The sequence below is a fragment of the Pecten maximus genome, chromosome 3 (genome assembly GCF_902652985.1).
Source record: "Pecten maximus chromosome 3, xPecMax1.1, whole genome shotgun sequence".
NCBI lineage: Eukaryota > Metazoa > Mollusca > Bivalvia > Pectinida > Pectinidae > Pecten > Pecten maximus.
Window position 1 is genome coordinate 28,383,692 of NC_047017.1, and position 25,040 is coordinate 28,408,731.

Sequence of the window (25,040 nt, forward strand, 5' to 3'; positions counted from 1 at the left end):
TGGTAGACACATGACCTTGTGTAACCTTACACAGTCTGTATAGTTTATGGTAGACACATGACCTTGTGTAACCTTACACAGTCTGTATAGTTTATGGTAGACACATGACCTTATGTGACCTTATATATAATTACACAGTCTGCATAGTTTATGGTAGACACATGACTTTGTGTGACCTTACGTATACACGGTCTGTATAGTTCTGGCCATGGTAGACACCTGACCTTGTGTGACCTTACACGATGTGTATAGTTCTGGTAGACACCCGACCTTGTGTAACCTTACACAGTCTGTATGGTAGACACATGACCTTGTGTGACATTATACACAGTCTATATAGTTTATGGTAGACACATGACTTTGTGTGACCTTACGTATACACGGTCTGTATAGTTCTGGCCATGGTAGACACCTGACCTTGTGTGACATTATACACAGTCTATATAGTTTATGGTAGACACATGACCTTGTGTGACCTTACACAGTCTATATAGTTTATGGTAGACACATGACCTTGTGTGACCTTATACACAGTCTATATAGTTTATGGTTGACATGTGACCTTGTGTGACCTTACACAGACCTTGTATTATTACACAAACAGTAACAATACCAAGTTGATTTTCCTATTTTCTGTGGAAAATGTTCATGTTTATTGTATTGCCTTGCAATTGGCTGCAATAAAAAGTCATGACTGTGTCATTTTCCCGATGGCTAATGCCATGTGGCATTATCGTCAACATTTCGCTTTAATTAAAGTTTTTTGTTTATATCTATTCCCCAAAGATTAGTAACTTTAACCAAACTTTGTATATAGTTAGATCACATAGTGGGCATCCCATGATCAACACACCCTTTATTTACAGAATATTATCCAGAATATATGGTCATTTAACTTGAAATTAAGGATGCTCGGAATCTGGACTTAAAATTTTGTTTTAAGCTCAGTTTCCCAATAAGTATCAATATTATTTCAACCAAACCTGGGATATAGTTCCATGGTAGTTCACCCTACAGATTACACAAATTTTTATTTATTTATTTATATTTTATTCTGTATTTTTTGGGGTTAAAAAGAATTAAACCTGTACATGCCATTGCACATACATTTACCTATCATATGTAGATCTGAGAAAGCTAGCAATAAGAATTGTTCTGAATGTCCCCTGAATAACCTCTGTTCCCCTTAATTACCACTGAAGGTCCCTTGAATAACCACTGGTCCCCATGAATTACCACTGAAGGTCCCCTGAATAACCACTGGTCCCCTTAATTACCACTGAATGGCCCCTGAATAACCTTTGGTCCCCTGAATTACCACTGAAGGTCCCCTGAATAACCTTTGGTCCCCTTAATTACCACTGAAGGTCCCATGAATAACCTCTGGTCCCCTAAATTACCACTGAATGTCCCCTGTATAACCACTGGTCCCCTAAATTACCACTGAATGTCCCTTGAATAACCACTGGTCCCCTTAATTACCACTGAATGGCCCCTGAATAACCTTTGGTCCCTGAATTACCACTGAAGGTCCCATGAATAACCTCTGGTCCCCTTAATTACCACTGAATGGCCCCTGAATAACCTCTGGTCCCCTTAATTACCACTGAAGGTCCCATGAATAACCTCTGGTCCCCTAAATTACCACTGAATGTCCCATGAATAACCTCTGGTCCCCTTAATTACCACTGAAGGTCCCTGAATAACCACTGGTCCCCTAAATTACCACTGAATGTCCCTTGAATAACCTCTGGTCCCCTGAATTACCACTGGTCCCCTTAATTACCACTGAAGGTCCCTTGAATAACCTCTGGTCCCCTGAATTACCACTGGTCCCCTTAATTACCACTGAAGGTCCCTGAATAACCACTGGTCCCCTTAATTACCACTGAATGTCCCTTGAATAACCACTGGTCCCCTTAATTACCACTGAATGGCCCCTGAATAACCTCTGGTCCCCTTAATTACCACTGAAGGTCCCTTGAATAACCACTGGTCCCCTTAATTACCACTGAATGGCCCCTGAATAATCTCTGGTCTCCTCAATTACCACTGAATGGCCCCTGTATAACCTCTGGTCCCCATGAATTACCACTGAAGGTCCCTTGAATAACCACTGGTCCCCTTAATTACCACTGAATGGCCCCTGTATAACCTCTGGTCCCCTTAATTACCACTGAATGTCCCCTGTATAACCTCTGGTCCCCTTAATTACCACTGAAGGTCCCCTGAATAACCACTGAAGATCCCCATGAATTACCACAGGTCTCCTGAATTCGAATAACCTCTGGTCTCCTGAATTACCACTGAAGGTCCCCTGAATTACTTACATGTACCACTAAAGATCCCCATGCATTACCACAGGACCCCTGAATAACCACTGCATGTGTATGTACATGCATTGACCTGATGATCAAGATAAGTAGGAGTTCAGCATAGTCAGGATGGTCTGGTGATACATATTGAAACTGAACATTTGTGGAATTTCAGGAGTGGTCATGTAATATGTTCAGTCTTTAGTGGATAGATTGATACTACTGTTTATATACAGCACAAGTTCTGGTAGAGGAGAAACAATATAGAAGTAGTTTATTTACTAAACTGTATAAAGGGAAAAGAAATCAAACAAGGTGAATTATAACTTGTATAGTTTTTGTAAATGATTGTGAGGGAAAACAGTAGTAGAGCACATTCCATTGGGCCATTGTAACTATGTGTGTGACATGCTGGAATGTCCGGGGGCTACTGTTGTTAACTATTGTTGGTATGTTTGATAGGGAAAACCAGTCAGACAGGAATTTGGGGGAGTAGTTACTGGAAATTTGATTTATCATTGGTTTGAATTTTAACTGGATTCAATAGTTATGTTAACATTGATATATCATTGTTATAAATATTAATTTCATACAACAGTTATATATTAATTATTCAAACATTAAAAAAAAAAAAAATAATCCTCTTTCGAAACGAAATATTCCCTGTGGAAACTTTTCATGTAAATATTAATTTGTAATGTAGAATTACATCAATGAATTTATCTAATGTGTTGACAATTGTGTGTAAGTATTAGTCAAGTAGAACAAATTGATTGTATGCAAATTTTCAAGTTTTATTTATGAAATTTCTTTAATTGTATCAAATATACGAAAGTGTCATCCCAAGGTCAGTACTAGGATCATCATTTTATAGCCCCCAAATTCTATATTGATTCACAGGCTAGATACTCAAATATCATTGATTAAATTTATTACTTAATTGTAATTAACAATATTTTTTTTATTTTATTCTAAAAGAAAAACTAAGTAAGTTATTACAGTGTTAATTAGTCACTCTATTTATGGCCTGGATGGAATCATGTGAGAAGTTTTTGTAAAGGAGGAAACCAGAGTACCCCATTAAAGTCTGTGGTCGTTGGTCAGGCACACGAACCCCTTGCATATATACATATTCCTTTTCATATCTGATGCTAGATTCTGACCTCGATCGCTGTAGTGAATTATGAATGTGCAGCTATGTGCACTGTGCCACATGAACTCAGCCTCCCATTATCATTGATAAAAGAATGCACCAAGTAGATTATATAGCTACCCTAATGTGAATACCTTTTTTCAGGCACATAAGATAAAAACCAATCCTTATATTTACATTTAAAATCACATGGTTTTATAAAACATAAAGAAAAAAACCCAGTGATGAGCCAAATTATCCCAGAAGCACTATGTTGCACTGCTGTTGCATCATGAGGACAACATGTACAGTATAAACAAAAAAAGTTTAAAGAAGGAATATTTTAATCAATGTTTTTATTCAGTTTTGGCTCGCCAGGACAAATTAACAGTGCAGAAAAGCTATTGCTATACCCCGTCGTTGGCATCTATAGGTTGCAAATTTTGTAAAAAAGTGTTGTGTCAATACTAGTGAAGATACAGCTTAAGCGTTTGACATGCATTGGTATATTTGCAGACCTTGACTGTTACCTTAGACTTACTATTAAAAAACTTTAACCTTGGCCACTGCAGGTTAACTGTACGAGATAGGGCTTTCATATTTTACATGTGCATGTGTGTTCCTGGTAACAAGCCTTTTCCATTGGTATATGTGGACCTGCAAACCTTGACTGTGACCTTTGACCTACTTTGAAAATACTTTAACCTTGGCCACTGCAGTGTTCATGCCAGCAGTTGCAAATGTCACATTTTGCGACAAAAAATCAGATTGTTGATGAAAATATGGCTGGTGATTGCTTAAAAAAATCATCAGTTGTTTGCCAAAAGATCACATATACAAAATCAAACAAATTCTTGATAAATAATGTAATACTGGTAAAATTTGACCTGATCACCTTACACAGTTGATTGCCATCCCAGTAGCTATAGGTAATTAGTGTCACGCTTTTGTCTACCTATATCCAATAACCTTGCAATTGGCATCAGCTTGGCTTGCGAGACACACATCGAGTACAAATACCTTGACTTTAAAGGGACAATTTAGTCAAGCATGCTTTTTATAATTCAGACAGAATCGATAAAACATTTATCCAGACAAAAACATTTGCGGTCAATAATTATCTCTATGTAGCCAATGTCCATTATGGTCAGTTTAAGTTTTGGGAAAGCCCACATCAAATATAGCTATACTCCAAATATAGTGCAACTTGTTGCGCCCTCTGGCGGGAACAGAGTTGGTTGTAAGTGACGACACGGTAGATCTCACGTATACAAAAAAATGTACTTATTTCTTTGGATTTCGATTTAACAACATGCGTGGCATACAGTTGTTGCATGTATCATAATTGATAGATTCAATGATGATTTATTGTTTTGACAATTCAAATCGACCAAACACAGGTTTATTCCAGGGTCACCGAACGGGAATTCGTATTCATGTAATTGTGTACACACATGTATGTATACGGCCGATATGTATGCAGAAGAAGATTGCATTTTCATTTGTGTACGAATGCAAACAAAAGCTAACACCCACCTAGGTGATTTATTTCATCCATGATGTAATCATAACAATACTTATAACAAGTAGGTATGGAATTATGATAATGAAAGTTGTACAGAACAAAAATATCGCACCTCAACATTATTCCGTAGGCCGATCTAGGTCAAGTCTCGGCAAACTCGCTCGCAACTGTATGAAATTCTTCATTGTTGTCGCAACCGTTCGAAAAAACTCACATCTGTTATATTCATATCCTAACAGAAATTCTCCATATATTTTGTTTATCCATTCACTGTCTATGTTTGGTACGAGACCCGCAACCTATGTAGTTAAAATATCCAGTAACAGCTTCAAATGCAAACCAATGTTGTTTACAGTCACAAGACGGGGCTGTGCTTGCACACATGTATACAAAGTGTGTAGAGACGACTTGCTCATTTGCATATAAATCGTATGGTTATACGATTATGATCCCCCTTACAATTAATTAAAAAACGCATGGAAAACATAAACTTGTATCAATATATGACCAAGGATAGTTTATAAGGGGAACTGAAGTTCACTTTCATGAAATAATTTGTGAAATGATAAAAAAGTAAACAAACTTGACTAAATTGTCCCTTTAAACGTCATTTACAACATGGCGGTAACATAGTCATACAAAAAAAGTAGAAAACTGTTTTTGTGATTTTTAAGCAACAGCACATGTTCCTTTGACACTGGTTCTTGACCTGATCTACATAATACCTGGTATCAAACAGTTTTATAAGATCTGATCAATCAAATGATGATTTTGGGTCTATGTTCTTCAAAATCATTTGATATTGAACAATTCAGAACTCGGATTGTCAGGATGAACAGTAGCTTAATAAGTCTGTTACTTTGTTATCTTGATATGCCAAATGCAAGTTATCCTTGTTTTGGTTTATACACCAGTGAAGGAAAATTAATTGACAAAAATGATTCCACTGACCCCAAGGAGATGTGAGGAAATTTGAACATTCATGGCTACAATATAAAGACAGAGAGCAATGTTTTGTGACGTGTACATTCACAAGTGTGCAACAGCAGGGAACTTTATATCTATTTCTGAACTGTATAAAAATTGATGCATTTATAATGTATATATGACAGTGATAACAGTAACTTGTGCCATTTAGCATGTTAATGCAGAAAATTGTATTTTAGAATAAGTCCTGTCAGATTTGACAGTGAATGATTTTTGGTACATTAAGTACGATATTGCAGAGAACTTGGAATTATTTTATGAAAAAGTGTAATTCTTCTCAGAGCTTTCACCGAAACGGGATATTAATTTGGGTTCGGCCATCCATCTGTTGCACTTTGTCTCCATGCAATAATTGCAACAAATGTGAATAGATTTTCTTCAAACTTGGTAACAAGGTTTAAAACTTTAAGGGCTCTGTCAAGATTGATTGCCACTTTTGGTGGACTTTATTTAACACAGTTATGGCCCTTTGATTAACTAAAAACATCGTTTTCTGTCGTTTCCTTAAAATAAGTTAAACTTTCAAGCGATACATTATGACTCAACATAATTTATCATTCAGTCAAGCTATCATATTTATAAGGCCACCCTTAAAAATAGCTTGGTTTGCTGTAACCCGACAAGGGGGTCTTACATATGGGTAGGTAAGTAGGGCTGAAATTGTTGTTTATTCAGTTCTGAAAACAGATTTTCAACCTTTAATATGAAAACAAAGCAGAATATGGAAATCATTATTCATTTATGTTCTTAAAAAGAAATTGACCCCAAAAATAAAGAAATTGGCAATAAAACATCTGTTTTTATCTAAAATTTGGCGACAATTTCAAAAGCTGGTGCACCATGCATGTGAACCCTGCCATTGTATGTCAACTGTATGCAAAAGAGCTGTTGTATTTGATGTGTTTTCCTGGTGACAAGACCTTTCCATTGGTATAGACATGCTGACCTTGACCATGGCCTTCGACCTACCTTGAAAAAAAATTAATTCAGAATTTCAACCCACTAGGCAAGCTATGATGTTCCTGACAACTCTTGTTTTGAATATTTAATATTCCTATTTCATGCCAGTGAGGTTTTAATTTTTTTTTACTTTCAGAATTGTTGATTACTATCTTCTTAAATATGGGAATGCTTAACATTTTTAGCTCACCTTGGTCCTTCGTATTTTGCAATTCATTCTTCAAATGCTGGTTATTAGCTCACCTGGACCGAAGGTCCGGTGAGCTTATGTCATGGCGCAGCGTCCGTCGTCCGTCGTCTGTCGTCTGTCGTCCGTCGTCCGTCGTCCGTCAACATTTGCTTCAAATCCCTACTAGTCAAAAAGTTCTTATTGGATTTTGACCAAATTTGGCCAGAAACATCCTTGGCAGAAGGGGAACAGATTTTGCATTAATGGTGACTCTGACCCCCGAGGGGCCAAAAGGGCGGGGCCCAATAGGGGAAATAGAGGTAATTCCTTTAAATCGCTACTAGTCATAAAGTTACAAATGGATTTGAACCCAATTTGGTCAGAAAGATCCTTGGGGGAAGGGCAACAGATTTTGCATAAATGGTGACTCTGACCCCGGAGGGGCCAAAGGGGCGGGGCCCAATAGGGGAAATAGAGGTAATTCCTTTGAATCACTACTTGTCATAAAGTTATGAATGGATTTGAACCCAATTTGGTCAGAAAGATCCTTGGGGGAAGGGGAACAGATTTTGCATGAATGGTGACTCTGATTCCGGAGGGGCCAAAGGGGCGGGGCCCAATAGGGGAAATAGAGGTAATTCCTTTGAATCGCTACTAGTCATAAAGTTATGAATGGATTTGAACCCAATTTGGTCAGAAAGATCCTTGGGGGAAGTGGAACAGATTTTGCATTAATGGTGACTCTGACCCCCGAGGGGCCAAAAGGGCGGGGCCCAATAGGGGAAATAGAGGTAATTCCTTTAAATCGCTACTAGTCATAAAGTTACAATTGGATTTGAACCCAATTTGGTCAGAGAGATCCTTGGGGGAAGGGGAACAGATTTTGCATTAATGGTGACTCTGATTCCGGAGGGGCCAAAGGGGCGGGCCCAATAAGGGAAATAGAGGTAATTCCTTTGAATCGTTACTAGTCATAAAGTTATGAATGGATTTGAACCCAATTTGGTCAGAAAGATCCTTGAGGGAAGGGGAACAGATTTTGCATTAATGGTGACTCTGACCCCCGAGGGGCCAAAGGGGCGGGGCCCAATAGGGGAAATAGAGGTAATTCCTTTGAATCGCTACTTGTCATAAAGTTATGAATGGATTTGAACCCAATTTGGTCAGAAACATCCTTGGGGGAAGGGGAACAGATTTTGCATTAATGGTCACTCTGACCCCCGAGGGGCCAAAGTTGCGGGGCCCAATACAGGAAATAGAGGTAATTTCTTTAAATGGCTTCTAGTTATTAATTTATGAATGGATTTGAACCCAATTTGGTCAGAAAGATCCTTGGTGGGAAAGGGAACAGATTTTGCATAAATGGTGACTCTGATCCCAAAGGGGCCAAAGGGGCGGGCCCAAAAGGGGAAATGGAGGTAATTCCTTTAAATCGCTACTAGTCATAAAGTGATGAATGGATTTGAACCCAATTTGGCCAGAAAGATCCTTGGGGGAAGGGAAACAGATTTTGCATAAATGGTGACTCTGACCCTAAAGGGGCCAAAGGTGCGGGGCCCAATAGGGGAAATAGAGATAATTCCTTTAAATCGCTACTTGTCATAAAGTTATGAATGGATTTGAACCAAATTTGGTCAGAAAGATCCTTGGGGGAAGTGGAACAGATTTTGCATAAATGGCGACTCTGACCCCCGAGGGGCCAAAGGGGCGTGCCCAATACAGAAAATAGAGGTAATTTCTTTAAATCGCTTCTAGTTATTAATGGATTTGAACCCAATTTGGTCAGAAAGATCCTTGGGGGAAGGGGGAACAGATTTTGCATAAATGGTGACTCTGATCCCAAAGGGGCCAAAGGGGCGGGGCCCAATAGGGGAAATGGAGGTAATTCCTTTAAATCGCTACTAGTCATAAAGTTACGAATGGATTTGAACCCAATTTGGTCAGAAAGTGCATAAATGGTGACTCTGACCCTGGAGGGGCCAAAGGGACGGGGCCCAATAGGGGAAATAGAGGTAATTCCTTTAAATCGCTACTAGTCATAAAGTGATAAATGCATGTTCTAAAAGCAATTCTTGAGGTCTCTCAGACCTTAAAGAGCCTGGACTTCATTAATCTTTAAAGCAGTTCGGATTCCCACACTTTAACCATATATATAGCATTGTTAGAGATTAACAAATAAAACAAATTGAATATGAACATTATTTTGACATTTGGCCTAATCCAACCAGGTGAGCGATACAGGCCCCATGGGCCTCTTGTTTTAAGACAAGTAGTTCTGTTTACATTTATTGCCGATATTCTTGTTGATTAGCTTCCTCTTGAGACAATGAATGTAAGTGTCAATATATGTTCATTAACTGTTAAAATATAGCTGTTATATCAACTTCTATTACAATTTATGGTATTTTGAATCCGTATTATTACCCCCTGACAACAAAGCCATTGGAAGTTTTTATAATCAATGTATGCTGACTGATCATGAAGAGGTTCTGATCCAAGTTTCTTACAACAGTGAAGTATATATCACCTTGTCATTATGAGCAAGTGTGTGTTTCAATGAAGGACACTGATATTTACTAATAGGTGTTTGTGTCTTTGCTATAGATTTCAAAATTTCTGAAACAATTTCCCTCAAACTAGAGTAAATACTAGATTCTTAAATATAGTTTGTGTAAGAGTTCACTCCAATTTACTGTCTACTGTTATGAAAAAATATCATTTTACGATTGATTTGTTGAGAAGAAAACTTGTACTGAGACTTGGCTGTAACTTTGTCATATATATTAGCGCAGTCGAGAAGAAAACTGAGACTTGGCTGTAACTTTGTCATATATATTAGCGCAGTCGAGAAGAAAACTGAGACTTGGCTGTAACTTTGTCATATATATTAGCGCAGTCGAGAAGAAAACTGAGACTTGGCTGTAACTTTGTCATATATATTAGCGCAGTCGAGAAGAAAACTGAGACTTGGCTGTAACTTTGTCATATATATTAGCGCAGTCGAGAAGAAAACTGAGACTTGGCTGTAACTTTGTCATATATATTAGCGCAGTCGAGAAGAAAACTGAGACATGGCTGTAGACTTGGCTGTAACTTTGTCATATATATTAGCGCAGTCGAGAAGAAAACTGAGACTTGGCTGTAACTTTGTCATATATATTAGCGCAGTCGAGAAGAAAACTGAGACTTGGCTGTAACTTTGTCATATATATTAGCGCAGTCGAGAAGAAAACTGAGACTTGGCTGTATCTTTATCATATATATTAGCGCAGTCGAGAAGAAAACTGAGACTTGGCTGTAACTTTGTCATATTAGCTGTCGATAAGACGACTCTGGTATTGAGACTGGAGTGGTTGGCATGGCCGGGTAGTTAATTTGATTAAAATCCTATAATTAGGGGACCTGTCTTTCGATTTAGAGGTTGATCTCTTGCTGGCCGGTTGTATGTTTATTCTCTAAAGTACATTTCATACTTCTTTACATGTAATTTTTTTGTATATATCATTATCAGTAGATGATGTTGCTAGGATGATATAGCTAAATAGGTACTGTTGACAAGGTTCAATATATAATAGACCAGTACACGCAACGAGATCACATTGTTTGTAATGTGTTGTTTTCATAGTCATAAAGTACATCACATTTACATAGTGGACCATTGATAGCTATAATGTCGGCATCATAAACAATTCTTGTAAATAAGTTATAACTTCCTTTTGGGTTGTACACTATGTTTCCTTTTAGGAAATTCATTGTTTTCAAAATTTTGTTTGGCTTTTGTCTCACTTGAGATACATAGTGTCACTTTAATTGCGGAGGTGTCACCAGATTCTTGCTCTTTAACTAATTAATGTTGTATGTAGTTTAATCACATTGTGGTCTAGATCTGGGGACTGGAAAGTACAGGGACGCTAGCTAGGAATCTGGTGGTCTAGATCTGGGGACTGGAAAGTACAGGGACGCTAGCTAGGAATCTGGTGGTCTAGATCTGGGGACTGGAAAGTACAGGGACGCTAGCTAGGAATCTGGTGGTCTAGATCTGGGGACTGGAAAGTACAGGGACGCTAGCTAGGAATCTGGTGGTCTAGATCTGGGGACTGGAAAGTACGGGGACGCTAGCTAGGAATCTGGTGGTCTAGATCTGGGGACTGGAAAGTACGGGGACGCTAGCTAGGAATCTGGTGGTCTAGATCTGGGGACTGGAAAGTACGGGGACGCTAGCTAGGAATCTGGTGGTCTAGATCTGGGGACTGGAAAGTACGGGGACGCTAGCTAGGAATCTGGTGGTCTAGATCTGGGGACTGGAAAGTACAGGGACGCTAGCCAGGAATCTGGTGGTCTAGATCTGGGGACTGGAAAGTACAGGGACGCTAGCTAGGAATCTGGTGGTCTAGATCTGGGGACTGGAAAGTACAGGGACGCTAGCTAGGAATCTGGACTTACAAGATTTGTGTTTAACCATTTCTATAAAAGTATCAATGATATTCAAGCTAACCTGGAATATATATATATACTTGCATTGTAGTATTGATATCTCAATACAAATTTCAATCTTTCACTGTATTTTGGGGTTTATAATTAATGCTTCTCCAATTGATTTAAAAATTAGTTTGTTGTCAAATTAGAATGAATTCTATAATATATCGGATGTATGTTCTTCCCACTTTTCCGAAAGGGTAATTTTTGACCAAAAAAAAAGAGATATTTTGGTGAAATTTGATGATAAGCTACTTTAAATGTAATCTTATTTTAGCATTTTTCAAGTATTGCGCTAAATGATAATTGCGCTAGTTACAGTTTATCTACATTGGTTTTATGTCAATCATTGCTGGTGCTCCCAATTCATCATTCTGCTAATCTGTTTTAATTTGGTTTTGCTCTAAGATTTTAGTATAAATATTTCAAATTAAGTACGATTACAGTATTTTGCAAAATGTGATATTTGTTTTGCAATGCATCAATTTTTACACAGTCATGTCTACATGATGTATACAGGGTGTTCCATAAGTGGATTTTTTTAAATTTTAAATACTGAAACTTTTGTAGAATTTGCTTCAAACTATTAAGGAAAGGAAAGACATATGCCCTGGTAATAACATTTAATTCATGTTACATTGTATATAGCAATGATTGAGTTCCTAGAAATGCGTCAATTTTGAAAGAACATGCAGTTGGTATAGTATCCATGTTTTCATTTTAAAGTAAGAACTCTTGGATTACAAGACCAGTAAAAATAAAATAAACAATTGATGCAAGAATGAAGTGAAATACACATGTTGTCCTGGTGTTACTTTCCACATGGAGCCAATCATTAAATGATCACCTGCAGTAATTATAAGTAATCTGAACATTATAGAAACGTAATCGTAAATAGGGTCAGGTATATCATTGCATGATAAGCAGCAACAGCTGACAAAGTGACCAAAGCTGGACACACCCAGCTTCTATACCGTATTTTATGAGCACCTGGCCCAGACTTAGGGCAAAATATCATAAAATGAATAAATATCAATAAACACTAGAGCATCTTTGCTAAAATATCATGAAATAAATAAATATCAATACACACTAGAACATCTTTGCTATATATTTTAACTTCATCAGGTGACCCTCTCTTTATCTGACAGCCATGCCCACCGCATATTTTCTTCTGTGTGATAGCAATAACTCTTAATAAATACCCAAAGGTCTCTAAAAATACTGTCCTTTCCCGTTTTTACCATGGAAACACCAAGTAAACAGAAAGGACATGAGAGGGGTTGAAGAGACATTCCAGCATTCTGATGATTTTCAGGTGTTTTGAATGATAAAAATACATAAATTTGCATAAGTTAAATTGTGATTTTTAATCTTTTTTTTAAGTGAAAATTTTTTGTTTATAAAGTGGAAAATTCAGAAAGGTAACTAATAATTAGGAAGAAAGTCCGGCCCACGAATTTATGGAATTAAAGAAATAATTAAACAAAATGAAATGAATGGTTAACAGGCCTCAGGAAATAATCAATTTAACAAATCAGATGTTTCTAATGTAAAATCAATATGCTTTGCTATACTTAAAGAATTACAAAAAATATTAATTAAAAGAAATCCTTTACATTTTTTTCATTCAAATGTACAGTTTATATATATATATTCTTTATATACAATATTGCTTGCTGGTGTCTTAAGAGTTATCTCCCCTCTACATGGGTTTGTCTAGAGTTATCTTCCCTCTGCAGAATAAGGATGGGTTTTATAACTGGTCAACTAAAGTACACATACATGTATGATGGCTAGTGTGAAGAGCCCTTCTAAAGACTTGTCTGAGGTTTTGCAGTACATAAGTATGTTTGTTGGAATGTAGATAGAGTTATCTCCCCAACATAGACTAATCCCAGATTTAACATCTGGTCAACTATGATACGTGTGCATATAGGTTCCATTGGGCCATTTCTCAAATACAAATTGTCCCTGGTTTTTCGCAATTTGAACACAAAAATCCTCAATTAATTGCCAACATTTAAAATCCATTTCCAGATTTTTACCAGTCACTGATTTCATGTTTAGTCTGTGCTGTTGTCAAAATCTGACACATTAGAATGTTTACATGATCTGATCAATATAATCTCCAGATTCAGACTGGTCAAAACGGATCACTTCTATTACTCCAAAATAGTTTTTGGTGACCTTGGGGTAACAAAAATAATTCAGAGTGACCTTGAGGTAACAATGGTGATTGCCAGTGACCTTAAAGTAACAGGAATGATTTCTAGTTTGACCTGTCATTAATTAATATAAATGACATTGATGAGATGCATACATTCTTAAAAAGCCCTTGAATACTGTTGTATTGCATTGAAAAGCATTGAATCCTGGTCTGTGCCATGGAAAAGTCCTTGAATATTCCATTTACTGCTCCATATATAGAATGTTGTTCGACATAATAAGATCCCCAATAGGTGTGCATTTGAGAATATCTGCAGTAACAGCCTTCATTTGATATATTTAAAGTTCATTCAATACCAGAATTTACCCCTGTTTCCCCATATTTAGTCCCAGTGAAGGTGTTTGTGACTACCAAGTTCTACCTCCATTTCCCCATATTTAGTCCCAATTCACAATGAAGGTGTTTGTGACTACCAAGTTCTACCTCCATTTCCCCATGTTTTGTCTCTGTAAAGGTGTTTGTGACTACCAAGTTCTACCTCCATTTCCCCATGTTTTGTCTCTGTAAAGGTGTTTGTGACTACCAAGTTCTACCTCCATTTCCCCATGTTTTGTCTCTGTAAAGGTGTTTGTGACTACCAAGTTCTACCTCCATTTCCCCATGTTTTGTCTCTGTAAAGGTGTTTGTGACTACCAAGTTCTACCTCTGTTTTCCCATGTTTAGTCCCAGTGAATTCGAAGGTGTTTGTGACTACCAAGTTCTACCTCCATTTCCCCATGTTTTGTCTCTGTAAAGGTGTTTGTGACTACCAAGTTCTACCTCCATTTCCCCATGTTTTGTCTCTGTAAAGGTGTTTGTGACTACCAAGTTCTACCTCCATTTCCCCATGTTTTGTCTCTGTAAAGGTGTTTGTGACTACCAAGTTCTACCTCCATTTCCCCATGTTTTGTCTCTGTAAAGGTGTTTGTGACTACCAAGTTCTACCTCCATTTCCCCATGTTTTGTCTCTGTAAAGGTGTTTGTGACTACCAAGTTCTACCTCCATTTCCCCATGTTTTGTCTCTGTAAAGGTGTTTGTGACTACCAAGTTCTACCTCTGTTTTCTCATGTTTAGTCCCAATGAAGGTGTTTGTGACTACCAAGTTCTACCTCCATTTCCCCATATTTAGTCCCAATGAAGGTGTTTGTGACTACCAAGTTCTACCTCCATTTCCCCATGTTTTGTCTCTGTAAAGGTGTTTGTGACTACCAAGTTCTACCTCCATTTCCCCATGTTTTGTCTCTGTAAAGGTGTTTGTGACTACCAAGTTCTACCTCCATTTCGCCATGTTTTGTCTCTGTAAAGGTGTTTGTGACTACCAAGTTCTACCTCCATTTCCCCATGTTTTGTCTCTGTAAAGGTGTTTGTGACTACCAAGTTCTACCTCCATTTCCCCATGTTTTGTCTCTGTAAAGGTGTTTGTGACTACCAAGTTCTACCTCCATTTCCCCATGTTTTGTCTCTGTAAAGGTGTTTGTGACTACCAAGTTCTACCTCTGTTTCCCCATGTTTTGTCCCAGTGAAGGTGTTTGTGACTACCAAGTTCTACCTCTGTTTCCCCATGTTTTGTCTCTGTAAAGGTGTTTGTGACTACCAAGTTCTACCTCCATTTCCCCATGTTTTGTCTCTGTAAAGGTGTTTGTGACTACCAAGTTCTACCTCCATTTCCCCATGTTTTGTCTCTGTAAAGGTGTTTGTGACTACCAAGTTCTACCTCCATTTCCCCATGTTTTGTCTCTGTAAAGGTGTTTGTGACTACCAAGTTCTACCTCTGTTTTCCCATGTTTTGTCTCTGTAAAGGTGTTTGTGACTACCAAGTTCTACCTCTGTTTCCCCATGTTTTGTCTCTGTAAAGGTGTTTGTGACTACCAAGTTCTACCTCCATTTCCCCATGTTTTGTCTCTGTAAAGGTGTTTGTGACTACCAAGTTCTATCTCTGTTTTCCCATGTTTTGTCTCTGTAAAGGTGTTTGTGACTACCAAGTTCTACCTCCATTTCCCCATGTTTTGTCTCTGTAAAGGTGTTTGTGACTACCAAGTTCTACCTCTGTTTCCCCATGTTTTGTCTCTGTAAAGGTGTTTGTGACTACCAAGTTCTACCTCCATTTCCCCATGTTTTGTCTCTGTAAAGGTGTTTGTGACTACCAAGTTCTACCTCCATTTCCCCATGTTTTGTCTCTGTAAAGGTGTTTGTGACTACCAAGTTCTACCTCTGTTTCCCCATGTTTTGTCCCAGTGAAGGTGTTTGTGACTACCAAGTTCTACCTCTGTTTCCCCATGTTTTGTCTCTGTAAAGGTGTTTGTGACTACCAAGTTCTACCTCCATTTCCCCATGTTTTGTCTCTGTAAAGGTGTTTGTGACTACCAAGTTCTACCTCCATTTCCCCATGTTTTGTCTCTGTAAAGGTGTTTGTGACTACCAAGTTCTACCTCCATTTCCCCATGTTTTGTCTCTGTAAAGGTGTTTGTGACTACCAAGTTCTACCTCTGTTTTCCCATGTTTTGTCTCTGTAAAGGTGTTTGTGACTACCAAGTTCTACCTCTGTTTCCCCATGTTTTGTCTCTGTAAAGGTGTTTGTGACTACCAAGTTCTACCTCCATTTCCCCATGTTTTGTCTCTGTAAAGGTGTTTGTGACTACCAAGTTCTACCTCTGTTTCCCCATGTTTTGTCCCAGTGAAGGTGTTTGTGACTACCAAGTTCTACCTCCATTTCCCCATGTTTTGTCTCTGTAAAGGTGTTTGTGACTACCAAGTTCTACCTCCATTTCCCCATATTTAGTCCCAATGAAGGTGTTTGTGACTACCAAGTTCTACCTCTGTTTTCTCATGTTTAGTCCCAGTGAATTCGAAGGTGTTTGTGACTACCAGGTTGTACCTCCATTGACTGGCTCTTTGTGTATTTACTGTTCCCCAAACTACTGTGAGAATATTTAGCATACTAGGATGCAGCAATGTGGGAGTACTGGTAGACCCCTACCTCACCATTATTATTATGTACCAGGTCAACAAGGTAGCGGCCAATTAGCCAGGAATTAGTCAAAACAAGTGCTTGTTACAGCGACAAGCCTGTCCAATAGAGATTAGTGTAAATCTAGGACTTGATTCCTGTCCGTTTACAGTAGTCTGTAATGCTTCTTAATTCACTGTACAATAAAATTTCAAACAGTTATAACTACAGTTCTCTATATATAAAACAAACAGTTCAAATGCATACTAATTATTTACATTGTAAATAATAGATATATATATAATTATATACATTTTGTGTATACCTAATAATATACATATTGTATACATGTATACCTAAATAAATATAATATAACTATAAACATTTGTTATATACCTAATGTAATCATATATGTACATGCATGTTTTGTATATACATAATGTAATCATATATGTTTTGTGTACATTGTATACCTAATATAATCATATACATTTGGTGTATATATTTTTGAAATAAGTATACATTTGAGTGTATTTTAATGTAAATAGATACATTGTATGCATACATCTTATAAACATTTACATTGTATACAGTTAAGTGTATTTTAATGTAAATAGATACATTGTATGCATACATCTTATAAACATTTACATTGTATACAGTTAAGTGTATTTTAATGTAAATAGATACATTGTATGCATACATCTTATAAACATTTACATTGTAGTTTATGATGTTAACCTGCTGTAGTGATGTCAAAAGTACAACAAGACAGAATTAAGATAGGACAAAGATATAGCTATGTACATATAAATACAATGTTTATATATACTGATTTTCCCCTTTTGTTTGCAGCAGCGTTCCCTGTGGAGCCCCAGAAGGAGCGGGTGTTCCGGGAGCGGGAAGGGTTGCCCCTACGACGTGGGGCTATGCGTAGACGGGTACACCAGGTTCACGGACATAAGTTTATGGCAACACTCTTCAGACAACCCACATTTTGCTCATTATGTAGAGACTTCATATGGTGAGGAACACTGCGTGTAACTATATGACTCTGAATAACCTTGAATAATGATGTGTTAATAACTAATTTTATTCAAAAGACAACAATATATCACAACATGCTACAGTGTATGAAATCTGATGGAAAGAGGCCATTACTGATGGCATTGTGACCTTGACCTTTGTGTGATTGACCTTTCCATTGTTTGTGTGATTGACCTTCTCCATTGTTTGTGTGATTAACCTTCTCCATTGTTTGTGTGATTAACCTTCTCCATTGTTTGTGTGATTGACCTTTTCCATTGTTGTGTGATTGACCTTCTCCATTGTTTGTGTGATTGACCTTTTCCGATGTTTGTGTGATTGACCTTCTCCATTGTTTGTGTCATTAACTTTCTCCATTGTTTGTGTCATTGACCTTTTCCATTGTTTGTGTCATTGACCTTTTCCATTGTTTGTGTTATTGACCTTTTCCATTGTTTGTGTAATAGACCTTCTCCATTGTTTGTGTCATTAACTTTCTCCATTATTTGGGTCATTGACCTTTCCATTGTTTGTGTAATTGACCTCCATTGATGTGTCTTTGATATTGACCTTTGTTATTTTTGTAATTGGTTTTATTTTACAAAATAAGACAATTTAATGATAACTGAAGGCAAACATAAAGATGAATGCTCTGACTTGACATTAGAGTTTAGAATTAATTGTGAAGCACAAACACGAAAACTAAATTTTTGATCCAGAGTTTGGTCTTTGACCTTGAATCATTGATTGTAGCTAGCCCTGACATTTACCATGGGTTTGTAGAGTAAATAAAGGCTATAATCTGGATGTAGTAACAATTGACAGTTCATCAAATGATGATGTATATATATTTATATACAGGAAGTCAATATATGACTGCTCATGAAGTACAATGAACGAGTTATAGGTATATTAAAATTTGACATTTGTACACTTGAAACTCGAGTGAAAATTATACCATGTAATGTCTGCTTTGTTGTGCTTCATGAAACAGGTTTAGTATATGCATTAAGATCACTCAACCGTAACACATGTTAGATGATACGGTATATTTGTATGCAGTAATGCAGGCGGACACCATGGTGTTTATACTAGTACTGGTTGACCAAGCTCTAGGTATCCGACAGGCTAACTGTAGACTACAGCAGGTGTCGCATTCTATAGGAGCTGATGGGTAGTTAAAGATCAGTTTTGTGTGTACACATATACATACAACTCTCACCACACTATGCATATCCTACAGCATACAGTTCTCACACACAAACTTCGATATGTGTAACCCCCTTGCACATACAAACTTTATACATATACACAAACTTTATATGTATAAATTAAACCCTTGCACACACAAACATAGATATGTATAAACCCCTCACATACACAAAACTTTATATGTATAAACCCCTCACATACACAAACTTTATATGTATGAACCCCTCACATACACAAACTTTTATATGTATAAACCTCTAACATACACAAACGTTGATATGTATAAACCCCTCTCACACAAACTTTATATGTATGAACCCCTCACATACACAAACTTTATATGTATAAACCCCTCACATACACAAACTTTATATGTGTAAACCCCTCACATACACAAACTTTATATGTATAAACCCCTCACATACACAAACTTTATATGTATAAACCCCTCACATACACAAACTTTATATGTATGAACCCCTCACATACACAAACTTTATATGTATGAACCCCTCACATACACAAACTTTATATGTATAAACCCCTCACACACACAAACTTTGATATGTATAAACCCCTCACATACACAAACTTTATATGTATAAACCCCTCACATACACAAACTTTATATGTATAAACCCCTCACATACACAAACTTTATATGTATAAACCCCTCACACACACAAACTTTGATATGTATAAACCCCTCACACATCCCCACACACATATATACATACACACCCTTTCCCCACTACAAATAGACATCTCACACATAGGCATATGAAATTGATTCATAATGGAAATTTTAGATAGACTTTAATTTTAGTATGTACTATTACAAAAATATGTGATCTCTAGTCCCGAATCAATTAAGTATGATAACTTAATATTAAACAATGTTTAACCATAAATGCTATGGAATATTTCTTAATGTTTTCCATTAATTAACTTTTTATTCATTCCAGGGGACTATGGAAGCAAGGGTATCAGTGCCAAGGCAAGTAATTAATCTGCTGGGTAACTGGGTAAAGTGTGGGGACAGGGAAAGCAATGTAAAGTGAAGGGGAGGTGAAGTGTGGGGACAGGGACATCAATGTATAGTGAAGGGGAGGTGATGTATGGGGACAGGGAAATCAATGTATAGTGAAGGGGAGGTGAAGTGTGGGGACAGGGAAATCAATGTATAGTGAAGGGGAGGTGAAGTGTGGGGACAGGGAAATCAATATATAGTGAAGGGGAGGTGATGTATGGGGACAGGGACATCAATGTATAGTGAAGGGGAGGTGATGTATGGGGACAGGGAAATCAATGTATAGTGAAGGGGAGGTGATGTGTGGGGACAGGGAAATCAATGTATAGTGAAGGGGAGGTGATGTGTGGGGACAGGGAAGTCAATGTATAGTGAAGGGGAGGTGAAGTGTGGGGACAGGGAAATCAATGTATAGTGAAGGGGAGGTGATGTGTGGGGACAGGGAAATCAATGTATAGTGAAGGGGAGGTGATGTGTGGGGACAGGGAAATCAATGTATAGTGAAGGGGAGGTGAAGTGTGGGGACAGGGACATCAATGTATAGTGAAGGGGAGGCGATGTATGGGGACAGGGAAATCAATGTATAGTGAAGGGGAGGTGATGTATGGGGACAGGGAAATCAATGTAAAGTGAAGGGGAGGTGATGTGTGGGGACAGGGAAATCAATGTATAGTGAAGGGGAGGTGAAGTGTGGGGACAGGGACATCAATGTATAGTGAAGGGGAGGTGATGTATGGGGACAGGGAAATCAATGTATAGTGAAGGGGAGGTGATGTGTGGGGACAGGGAAATCAATGTATAGTGAAGGGGAGGTGATGTGTGGGGACAGGGACATCAATGTATAGTGAAGGGGAGGTGAAGTGTGGGGACAGGGAAATCAATGTATAGTGAAGGGGAGGTGAAGTGTGGGGACAGGGAAATCAATGTATAGTGAAGGGGAGGTGAAGTGTGGGGACAGGGACATCAATGTATAGTGAAGGGGAGGTGAAGTGTGGGGACAGGGACATCAATGTATAGTGAAAGGGAGGTGAAGTGTGGGGACAGGGAAATCAATGTATAGTGAAGGGGAGGTGAAGTGTGGGGACAGGGACATCAATGTATAGTGAAGGGGAGGTGAAGTGTGGGGACAGGGACATCAATGTATAGTGAAGGGGAGGTGATGTGTGGGGACAGGGAAATCAATGTATAGTGAAGGGGAGGTGAAGTGTGGGGACAGGGAAATCAATGTATAGTGAAGGGGAGGTGATGTGTGGGGACAGGGAAATCAATGTATAGTGAAGGGGAGGTGATGTGTGGGGACAGGGAAATCAATGTATAGTGAAGGGGAGGTGATGTATGGGGACAGGGAAATCAATGTATAGTGAAGGGGAGGTGATGTATGGGGACAGGGAAATCAATGTATAGTGAAGGGGAGGTGATGTATGGGGACAGGGAAATCAATGTATAGTGAACGGGAGGTGATGTATGGGGACAGGGAAATCAATGTATAGTGAAGGGGAGGTGATGTGTGGGGACAGGGAAATCAATGTATAGTGAAGGGGAGGTGATGTATGGGGACAGGGAAATCAATGTATAGTGAAGGGGAGGTGATGTGTGGGGACAGGGACATCAATGTATAGTGAAGGGGAGGTGAAGTGTGGGGACAGGGAAATCAATGTATAGTGAAGGGGAGGTGATGTATGGGGACAGGGAAATCAATGTATAGTGAAGGGGAGGTGATGTGTGGGGACAGGGAAATCAATGTATAGTGAAGGGGAGGTGAAGTGTGGGGACAGGGAAATCAATGTATAGTGAAGGGGAGGTGATGTGTGGGGACAGGGACATCAATGTATAGTGAAGGGGAGGTGATGTGTGGGGACAGGGACATCAATGTATAGTGAAGGGGAGGTGATGTGTGGGGACAGGGAAATCAATGTATAGTGAAGGGGAGGTGATGTGTGGGGACAGGGACATCAATGTATAGTGAAGGGGAGGTGATGTGTGGGGACAGGGACATCAATGTATAGTGAAGGGGAGGTGATGTGTGGGGACAGGGACATCAATGTATAGTGAAGGGGAGGTGAAGTGTGGGGACAGGGACATCAATGTATAGTGAAGGGGAGGTGATGTGTGGGGACAGGGAAATCAATGTATAGTGAAGGGGAGGTGATGTGTGGGGACAGGGAAATCAATGTATAGTGAAGGGGAGGTGATGTGTGGGGACAGGGAAATCAATGTATAGTGAAGGGGAGGTGAAGTGTGGGGACAGGGAAATCAATGTATAGTGAAGGGGAGGTGATGTATGGGGACAGGGAAATCAATGTATAGTGAAGGGGAGGTGAAGTGTGGGGACAGGGAAATCAATGTATAGTGAAGGGGAGGTGATGTGTGGGGACAGGGACATCAATGTATAGTGAAGGGGAGGTGATGTATGGGGACAGGGAAATCAATGTATAGTGAAGGGGAGGTGAAGTGTGGGGACAGGGAAATCAATGTATAGTGAAGGGGAGGTGATGTGTGGGGAGAGGGACATCAATGTATAGTGAAGGGGAGGTGATGTATGGGGACAGGGAAATCAATGTATAGTGAAGGGGAGGTGATGTGTGGGGACAGGGAAATCAATGTATAGTGAAGGGGAGGTGAAGTGTGGGGACAGGGAAATCAATGTATAGTGAAGGGGAGGTGAAGTGTGGGGACAGGGACATCAATGTATAGTGAAGGGGAGGTGATGTATGGGGACAGGGAAATCAATGTATAGTGAAGGGGAGGTGATGTGTGGGGACAGGGAAATCAATGTATAGTGAAGGGGAGGTGATGTGTGGGGACAGGGACATCAATGTATAGTGAAGGGGAGGTGAAGTGTGGGGACAGGGAAATCAATGTATAGTGAAGGGGAGGTGAAGTGTGGGGACAGGGAAATCAATGTATAGTGAAGGGGAGGTGAAGTGTGGGGACAGGGAAATCAATGTATAGTGAAGGGGAGGTGAAGTGTGGGGACAGGGACATCAATGTATAGTGAAAGGGAGGTGAAGTGTGGGGACAGGGAAATCAATGTATAGTGAAGGGGAGGTGAAGTGTGGGGACAGGGACATCAATGTATAGTGAAGGGGAGGTGAAGTGTGGGGACAGGGACATCAATGTATAGTGAAGGGGAGGTGATGTATGGGGACAGGGAAATCAATGTATAGTGAAGGGGAGGTGAAGTGTGGGGACAGGGAAATCAATGTATAGTGAAGGGGAGGTGATGTGTGGGGAGAGGGACATCAATGTATAGTGAAGGGGAGGTGATGTATGGGGACAGGGAAATCAATGTATAGTGAAGGGGAGGTGATGTGTGGGGACAGGGAAATCAATGTATAGTGAAGGGGAGGTGAAGTGTGGGGACAGGGAAATCAATGTATAGTGAAGGGGAGGTGAAGTGTGGGGACAGGGAAATCAATGTATAGTGAAGGGGAGGTGAAGTGTGGGGACAGGGACATCAATGTATAGTGAAGGGGAGGTGATGTGTGGGGACAGGGAAATCAATGTATAGTGAAGGGGAGGTGATGTATGGGGACAGGGAAATCAATGTATAGTGAAGGGGAGGTGATGTGTGGGGACAGGGAAATCAATGTATAGTGAAAGGGAGGTGAAGTGTGAGGACAGGGAAATCAATGTATAGTGAAGGGGAGGTGATGTATGGGGACAGGGAAATCAATGTATAGTGAAGGGGAGGTGAAGTATGGGGACAGGGAAATCAATGTATAGTGAAGGGGAGGTGAAGTGTGGGGACAGGGAAATCAATGTATAGTGAAGGGGAGGTGAAGTGTGGGGACAGGGAAATCAATGTATAGTGAAGGGGAGGTGAAGTGTGGGGACAGGGAAATCAATGTATAGTGAAGGGGAGGTGATGTGTGGGGACAGGGAAATCAATGTATAGTGAAGGGGAGGTGAAGTGTGGGGACAGGGAAATCAATGTATAGTGAAGGGGAGGTGATGTGTGGGGACAGGGAAATCAATGTATAGTGAAGGGGAGGTGAAGTGTGGGGACAGGGAAATCAATGTATAGTGAAGGGGAGGTGATGTGTGGGGACAGGGACATCAATGTATAGTGAAGGGGAGGTGAAGTGTGGGGACAGGGAAATCAATGTATAGTGAAGGGGAGGTGAAGTGTGGGGACAGGGACATCAATATATAGTGAAGGGGAGGTGATGTGTGGGGACAGGGAAATCAATGTATAGTGAAGGGGAGGTGAAGTGTAGATGTGGGGACAGGGAAATCAATGTTTAGTGAAGGGGAGGTGAAGTGTGGGGACAGGGACATCAATGTATAGTGAAGTTACATTAACACTCTTGAAACAGTAATAATTTTTTTGTGACCTTGTGTGATTTAGGATCAGTCTTTGTGATTTTTAACCTGTTGGTATTTTTTCAGTGTGTACATGTGTAGTTCACAAACGATGCCACCAACATGTTGTCACAAAGTGCCCGGGATCCAAAGACTCGGCACCAGAGGAGGTAAGTTGTAGGGATCTTAACCTTCAGTATCAAGTGAGATAGGCTGTAGGGGTCTAAACCCTCAGTATCGGGGGAGATAGGTTGTAGGGGTCTAAACCCTCAGTATCAGGGGAGATAGGCTGTAGGGGTGTAAACCCTCAGTATCAGGGGAGATAGGCTGTAGGGGTCTAAACCCTCAGTATCATGGGAGATAGGCTGTAGGGGTCTAAACCCTCAGTATCAAGTGAGATAGGCTGTAGGGGTCTAAACACTCAGTATCAGGGGAGATAGGCTGTAGAGGTCTAAACCCTCAGTATCAGGGGAGATAGGCTGTAGGGGTCTAAACCCTCAGTATCAGGGGAGATAGGCTGTAGGGGTCTAAACCCTCAGTATCAAGTGAGATAGGCTGTAAGGGTCTAAACCCTCAGTATCGGGGGAGATAGGTTGAAGGGGTCTAAACCCTCAGTATCAGGGGAGATAGGCTGTAGGGGTGTCAACCCTCAGTATCAGGGGAGATAGGCTGTAGGGGTGTCAACACTCAGTATCAGGGGAGATAGGCTGTAGAGGTGTAAACCCTCAGTATCAGGGGAGATAGGC

General features: G+C 39.5%; 1 protein-coding gene across 1 annotated transcript in view; it reads left to right on the top strand.

The window, feature by feature from the left end:
• The window catches only part of LOC117323809 (calcium-independent protein kinase C-like), a 59,684-nt gene that overhangs the window by 14,862 nt on the left and 19,782 nt on the right, over positions 1-25,040 (top strand). The window contains exons 3-5 of the mRNA XM_033879273.1: positions 17,577-17,745; positions 19,925-19,956; positions 24,382-24,464. Coding sequence (XP_033735164.1) covers positions 17,577-17,745; positions 19,925-19,956; positions 24,382-24,464 — 284 coding nt within the window. The remainder of the gene's footprint in view (positions 1-17,576; positions 17,746-19,924; positions 19,957-24,381; positions 24,465-25,040) is intronic.